This window comes from Otolemur garnettii, unplaced genomic scaffold (genome assembly GCF_000181295.1).
Source record: "Otolemur garnettii isolate 467f Iridium unplaced genomic scaffold, OtoGar3 scaffold00014, whole genome shotgun sequence".
NCBI lineage: Eukaryota > Metazoa > Chordata > Mammalia > Primates > Galagidae > Otolemur > Otolemur garnettii.
In genome coordinates, this window is record NW_003852409.1 from 25,772,519 (window position 1) to 25,780,547 (window position 8,029).

At 41.5% G+C, this 8,029-nt stretch overlaps 1 protein-coding gene across 1 annotated transcript; it reads left to right on the forward strand.

The window, feature by feature from the left end:
• The first annotated feature begins 2,702 nt into the window (after positions 1-2,702).
• LOC100942474 (olfactory receptor 1G1-like) lies at positions 2,703-3,545 on the forward strand. Its single transcript, XM_012802333.1, has one exon. It carries the CDS (start codon positions 2,703-2,705, stop codon positions 3,543-3,545), a length of 843 nt encoding a protein of 280 aa, XP_012657787.1.
• The last annotated feature ends 4,484 nt before the right edge of the window (positions 3,546-8,029 follow it).

The following is an 8,029-nucleotide window of genomic DNA, read 5'->3' on the forward strand; positions in this document are numbered from 1 at the left end:
AATTGAGGCATAAAGACGGGGAGAGAGAATAGAATCTATCCAAGACCACATGAACATGCAAACACACACACACACACACACACACACACACACAGAGCTCTTAGAGCTTCTCCTGTTCTCCTTCCTCCCCTTCCTTTCTATTCTCCCTCTCCCCCAATACTTTGATAATTTTCTGGCTCTTCTGATCTCCATCAGGGGTGTCTAGCTCTGAGGTCATTGTAGAGAATGCTCACAGACCACGCTTCTCTAAGCTCCATCAGTGACCAGAGCAATAATAAGACATAATTCACTCTTGGTCAACTCGGATAGGCATGGTTTCCATAATCCCCTCAACCAGCACGCAGGTCAATGCCAGTAATTTACACCACTACATCCATTTAGTTTGCCAACCTAATTCACATCCTTTCTTTTTCTTAAAATTGGAGATGGTGGTTAACTATTTAAGATGGTCGTATTTGTTCCCATTATAAAATTACTAATATTTGTGTTCTGCAGATTAAGTTATTTGACCAGGCTTTCACTTGCTTTCTAGATACCAGAATAGAAGCTTTGCCATTGATAGTTGTGAGCAGAATCATAACCATTTAAAGGTGATGGTGATGGTGATAATGATGATCATGATGACTCATAACGATGACAGCTCACAATTTACGCGTAAGCCCAACATGCAGGCAAGTTGCAGGGCGCAACAAGGATGAAGCACCCTCATTTTATTAAAAAAAGCAATAACCACAATAAATAATATTTATTGAGCACTTACAATGTGAGAGCCTTGTGCTAAATATTTTACAATTGTCAGGTGCAGTGGCTCACACCTATAATCTTTGGGAAGCCAAAAAGGAAGGATCACTTGAGCCCAGGAGCTTAAGACCAGTGTGCGCAATGTAGCAAGATCCAATCTCTACCCAAAAAATGATGTAAAAAAGTAGCTAGGCATGGTGGTGCCCTGCCTATAGTACCAGCTACTGAGAGGGCTGAGGCAGGAGGATCACTTAGGTGCAGGAGTTCAAGGCTGCAGTGAGCTATGATCCCACCACCTCACTCCATCCTGGGCAACAGAGCAAGATTTTGTCTCTTAAAAACTAAGATTAAGTAAATAAACATTTTACAATAGTTATTTAATTTAATCCTCAGAACTAATACAGTATACTCTATTCTATTTAAACTAATGTGGAAAATGTAGTGAAGAGAGATTAAATGATTTTCTCAAAGTCACACAGACAGTAAATTGTAGGGAAACTCTGTCAGACTCCAATGATAATATTATATTTTTAATCACTAAACAAATATGACATTAGCACATGCCATTGAGTGGTCCTTATATTTGCCCCTCCACACCATCAAACAGAAATGTTGGAATTTCTCATGTTGATTATACATTATGTTTCGTGAAGAAACTTAAACAGACTCCAGCTTTTGGTCCCCTCAACATAATTCTCAGGTGGGGGGCGGCACCTGTGGCTCAAAGGAGTAGGGCACTGGCCCCATATACCAAAGGTGGTAGGTTCAAGCCTGGCCCTGGCAAAAAACAAATACAAAAAAAAAATTCTCAGGTGGGGTTATTAGCTATCTCTTATGGATTTAAAAAGAAAAAGCAAAGTTCCAAGAAGGTGAGTATTTCCCAGAGTTTAAAAGGTATTTGAGGAACCGCACTGGAAAGCCCAATATTCAAAGCTTCCCATTACATTGTGTCTCGGGGTCCCATTTCATCAATTACAAATAATGACCTAACAAGGACCACTGTGAGTGAAGGCTTGCTTTCCATGTATGTGATCTCAGTGATAACTCCAGTGACTCTATGAAGAAGGTACATGTGGTAGAGACGAGGAAACACAGACAGAAATGGACCAAGGTCAGACTGAGGGTAAGGAACAGAGAAAGGATTCCCAGGCAATCTGCAGGAAGCCAAAGCCCAGATTTTAACATGAAATATGTCAATGGTAAAGTTGATGATAAAGATGAAGATAATAGGCCCTTAATGACAAAATGCTTTTCAGTTTGCAAACTTCTCATATCCACATTGACACACTGCCATGGTGATCAAAGGCAAAGGGCCCAGAGCACCTAAAGCTCAGCTGACACTAATTCTGTCTTCTGTCTCTCTCAGAGCGCTCGCTCGCTCTCCCTCTCTCTCTCACACACACATACACACACACACACACACACACACACACACACACACAGAGACCACCTTGTATTGGCCACTAAATCCTAGTATAAGCCATAACCCCAAAATGAGCTCCGCTTCAAGGCAGTAGGGTTGAAACTGTTCCTCTCAAAGTATTTATTATTTTTAAAATGGGAATTAAAATCTGAAGAATTTTTTTAAGGTGATTTCCAGTTCAGTCTCATTCTGGTATTTTAGGGGGTGAACTTCCATATTCAGGAATCTAGAAACAAAACTGTACCCTCATCCAATGCCTCATTATCATAGTCCACAGTCTTGATAATTACACATATTTGCAAATGTGCAGTTACAGTCACTAGTGAATCTTCGTGACGTCCCCAAGGAACAAAGATATACAAAGCAAACTCCTCAGACTCTGGAATTTTTAAAGGTTAATTTGTTTCACCAGTATTACCCGCCAATTTCTCTGCCTTAGAAGGAAATTAGAAACCAAACGAGCATTTCTGATTTTCTGCTCCTGGGCTTCTCTGAACACCCTGCTCAGCAGCACCTCCTGTTTGGGCTCTTCCTGGCCATGTACCTGGTCACTATATTGGGGAACCTGCTCATCGTCCTGGCCATCCGCTGTGACCAGCACCTCCACACCCCCATGTACTTCTTCCTGGCCAACCTGTCCTTCATCGATACCTGCTTCACCTGCACCATTGTCCCCAAGGTGCTGGTGAACATCCAGACACAGCATCACACCATCTCCTACACCGGCTGCCTCATGCAGATGTACTTCTTCATGACCTTGGCCCTGATGGATGACTTCCTGCTGGCCGTGATGGCATATGATCGCTACGTGGCCATCTGCCTTCCTCTGCACTACACTATGGTCATGCGTCCCCAGTACTGCCTGACACTGGTGCTGGCATCCTGGCTCTGCTCCCATATCCTGGCTTTCTCACTTACTTTTCTAATGGCTCAATTCTCATTCTGTGCCTCCCATTCTATCCCACACTTTTTCTGTGACCTTCTTCCACTCCTCAAACTTGCCTGTTCAGATACCCATATCTTTCAGGTCACAATGTTAACGGAAGCAGCCCTGTCAGGTGTCATCCCCCTCACCTGTGTCTTGGTCTCTTATGTCCACATCATGCACACCATCCTCAGGATCCCTTCTGCTGGGGGGAAGCACAAAGTTTTCTCTACCTGTGGCTCTCACCTGTCAGTGGTCATTCTCTTCTATGGGACCATCTTTCTGGTATATTTGCAGCCCTCATCCTCCTTCTCAGCAGATACTGGAATGGTGGCATCTGTAGTATACACGATGGTCACCCCCATGCTGAACCCTTTCATCTATAGCCTGAGGAACAGGGACATAAAGAGGGCATTGTGGAGACTCATTGGCTTCAGGAAATGCTTCACTCAGTAAAGGAAACTTCCCTGGAGTTGATGCCCAACTTTTCAATAAGATTTCATCTCTGGAACCATCCATTACAAATTTAAACAACTTACATTCAAGGCAGGGTGAATGTTCAGAATTACATGTAGGTAAAACAAAATGAAGATTCTGTCCTAGAAGAACTGTTTTAAAAGCAATTGACCACAGGAAGGACTGCAGCCTGAAGAGAGGGAACTACCAACAGTCCTTACAGGGTGACAGTGAGTGCATGTGTGTATCCACTCAGTTTCAATCCAGATACCTGGGAAACACCAGAAGAATGCCAGAAAACACTTGGCTTCTAGGAGAAAGTTCAGTAGAAGCCCAGGGTAGTACGACAGAGTCATCCTCAAGTACAAGAAACGCTGGGAAGACGATGCAGCTATCAGGACCTCAGTCAGGTCCCTGGGTTTCAGGGAATAATTCTGACCCTGTCTTGGGAGGAACTTACTCACAGAGATCAGACTCAATGTGTGTGTACCCAGAGAGGACAAGAAAATTCTACAAAAGGAACCTCAGCACAGAAAGGTTAAAAGACTTGTATGGTATCACATATCGGGGATTAGATCTTTGACTCAGACAGGTAGAAGGTTTGCAGGGGGTTGTTGTTGTTGTTATAACAACAACATTATAACATCTCTAGTCTTTATTTTTAAACTGATTTATTTTTTTCTCTAACTAAATAAACATTCATGCTCATTAAAGCAAATATGGAAAATGGGAAGAAATCTTAAAAGTTTTTAAAAGAAATCACTGTGAATATTTTTCACAAATTCCTATGGTTCTTTTCCATGCACATTTATTTTACATTGTTAAGATGATGATTTTACACTTACTCTTATATAAATGTTTTTCCAATTATTGTTTTTAAAGCTGTACAAAACTAATTTTTCTTTATAGGCTTATTCTCTAAATTTTATTCTATTAAAATTTTTTTTACTGTTTAAACTGTTTTCTTATAAAGTGAAACACAAGCCAGGTACAGTAGCTCACACCTGTAATCTTAGCGCTCTGGAAGGCCAGAGGTGGGAGAACCACTTGAGCTTAGAAGTTCAAGACTAGCCTCACTAAGAGCCAGACCCCGTCTCTACAAAATATAGAAAAATTAGCCAGACGTGGTGGCTTGTACCTGTAGTCCCAGCTACTTGGGAGGCTAAGGCAGGAGAATCACTTGAGCACAGAAGTTTGAGGTTGAAGTGAGCTGTGGTGATGCCACTGCACTCTAGTCAGGGTAAAAGAGCAAGACTCTGACTCAAAAACGAAAGAAAGGGAAGGAAGGGAGGGAGGGAAGGAAAAGAGAGAAAGAAAGAACAAAAGAAAGAAGGAAGGGAGGGAGGGAGAGAAAGAGAGAAAAGGAAGGAAGGAAGGAAGGAAGGAAGGACGGACAGACGGACGGGCGGGCTTAGACCTACACAGAGTCAGGATCGTCAATATCACCTGCACATCTTGTCCCACTGGAAGCTCTTCAGGGCCAGGAACATTCATGGAGCTGTCATCTCCTATGATAATAGTGCCTTCTTCTGGAATACCTCCTGAAGGATCTGCCTGAGGCTGTTTTAAATTGAATGGGGTTTTTATTAAGTAAAAGGAATATATTCTAAAATAATGATTAAAAGTATAGCATAAGGCAGTGCCTATGGCTCAAAGGAGTAGGGCACTGGCCCCATATACTGGAGGTAGAGGGTTCAAACCCAGCCCTAGCCCAAAACTGCAAAAAAAAATAAAATAAAAGTGTAGCATAGCAAATAAATAAATCAGTATCATTTATTACCATTATCAAGAATTATGTACTGAACATAATTCTATATGCTATACTCTTATACAACAGCACAGTAGGTTTGTTTACACCAGCATTCGACACAATGCTTGCACAATGCATAGCTATTGCATTTCTGTAGCTGTAATGTCTTTAGGCGATAACTTTTTGTCTCCATTATAATCTTTGCTTTACATCAAAAAGACACTTGTGCTCCTATGCTTATTGCAGCACAATTCACAATTTCAAAATATGGAGGCTCGGCGCCCATAGCTCAAGTGGCTAGGGTGTCAGCCACATACACCAGAGCTGGCAGGTTCAAATCCAGCCCAGGCCTTCCAAACAACACTGACAACTACAGCCAAAAAATGGCCGAGTGCTGTGGTGGGTGCCTGTAGTCCCAGCTGCTTGGGAGGCTAAGGCAAGAGAATCGCTTAAGCCCAGAAGTTTGAGGTTGCTGTGAGTTGTGATGCTACAGCACACTACCCAGGGTGACAGCTTGAGACTCTGTCTCAAAAAAAAAAAAAAGAATATCAACCTAAGTGCCCATCAACTGATGAGTGGATAAAGTAATATCTCACGTGTGTGTGTATACATATATATGTAGCTGCACAACTCAGCCATTAAAAATAATGAATAATGTATTTTGCAGCAACTTGGCTGGAACTGGAGGCCGTTATTCTAAGTGAAGTAGCTCAGGAATGGAAAAAAAATAACTGCATGTTCTCACTTATAAGTAGGAGCTAAGTAACGGGAATACATGGTATACGGACTGGCATAATGGACACTGGAGACCCAGAAGAGGGCTGGGGTGAGAAAGGAAAAATTACCTATTGGATACAATGTACACTGCTCTGGTGAAGGGTACCTAGAAGCCCTGGCTTCATCGCTATACAACTCATCCACATAATGAAAAACCACTTGTGCCCCCACACTATTATTAACTCTTCAGAAACATTTCCATAATTAATGTTATAGTAGAAGATGCCATAACTTATATAACTCTCTTCCGTTTCAGATAATTAGGTTTTTCTAATTATTTTTACTATTATAAATATGATACAAAGGAAGTCTTTGTGAATAAACCATATATAGGTTTCCACAAATTATTACAATAAATTTTTAGAAATAGAGTTGCTGAGTTGAGCATTTCTCGGGTTCATGATACATGTCTCCAAAATACTTTACAAACTGTTAATGCTCTCTTCTCTACATCCTGAGCAGTATTTCATATTGCAATCTCTGATTTAATACTTGATAATGAACAAAAATGGTACTTTTTGTTTGAATATTTTTGATTACTAATTGTCTACTTATTGTTACAAAACAAATGTGGCCTAGATAGGTACCTAGAGTCCCCTCTAGGATTAAAAAGGTATTTTTCCTTTTTTTTTTTTTTTACCCTAGCCTGGGCAATAGAACACAGTGATGTCATCATAGCTACTGCAACCTCAAACTCTGGGCTCCAGTGGTCCTCCTGCCTCAGCCTTCCAAGTAGGTGGGACTACAAGTGTGTGCTACCATGCCTGACTAATTTTTATTTATTTATTTTTTTTTTTTTTTAGGTAGAAACAGGGTCTAACTATGTTGCTCAGGCTGGTCTCAAATTCCTGGGTTCAAGCCATCCTCCCATCTTGGCCTCCCAAAGTGCTGAGATTACAAGAATGAGCCACAACATTGGGCCAGTATTTTGTCTGTCTGTGTTCTCCCCAGGACAATGCTGATCCAGGTATCTCAGGTTTTCCTCTTTGACTCCCCTCTTTCAGATATTTCCCCAAATATTATCTTCTCAGTGATGCCCTTCTTAGGCATGGTAAATAGATAAATGGTTTTTTTAATGATAGTTGAATAGCCGGGGATTGTGGCAGGCACCTGTAGTCCCAGCTAGTTGGGAAGCTGAGGCAAAAGAATCACTTAAGCCCAAGAGTTTGAGGTTGCTATGAGCTGTGATGCCATGGCACTCTACCGAGGGTGACATAGTGAGACTCTGTCTCAAGAAAAGAAAAGGTAGTTGAATAAATAAATTCAAGATACTCTAAACTTGATGTTCCATCTTGACTCAGAAATTTTATAAGATCCCTTGTCCATGAAAATAGTAAAGAACATCTATCCCATATATTAAAAAGGACACCCTGGCTCGGCGCCTGTGGCTCAAGTGGCTAAGGCGCCAGCCACATACACCTAAAGTGGCGGGTTCGAATCCAGCCTGGACCCGCCAAACAACAATGACTGCTGCAACCAAAAAATAGCCGGGCATTGTGGCAGGTGCCTGTGGTCCCAGCTACTTGGGAGGCTGAGGCAGGAGACTCGCTTGAGCCCAGGAGTTGGAGGTTGCTGTGAGCTGTGAAGCCACGGCACTCTACCCAGGGGGACAGCTTGAGGCTCTGTCTCAAAAAAAAAAAAAAGGACACCCAGATAAACATTTGAAAGAAGAGTATTTTATGAGTTATAAAACTAAATAAAAATATTCTTCTTTGAAATGAGTTTAACCAATTCATCCCTCTATCTATAAAGTCTCATCTTCTTATAGATAGTAAAATTGACTGAGATACTGCAAATCATAATCCAATCAGAATCTGACCTAGCAAAATAAGATCCCTTCCATTGCGGGAAGGAGGCTGAAGCAGGGTGAAATGATGGACCAGAGATTTTCCTTCTGCTCTGTTATTTCTACCAGTTGAAAAAATTAATATACTATGAAGGGAACTTCTACAGCCTG

What these genes read in the sequence shown, in the direction of transcription:
- LOC100942474 (XM_012802333.1), top strand. Translation starts at nt 2,703, where the DNA reads ATGTACCTGGTCACTATATTGGGGAACCTGCTCATCGTCCTGGCCATC.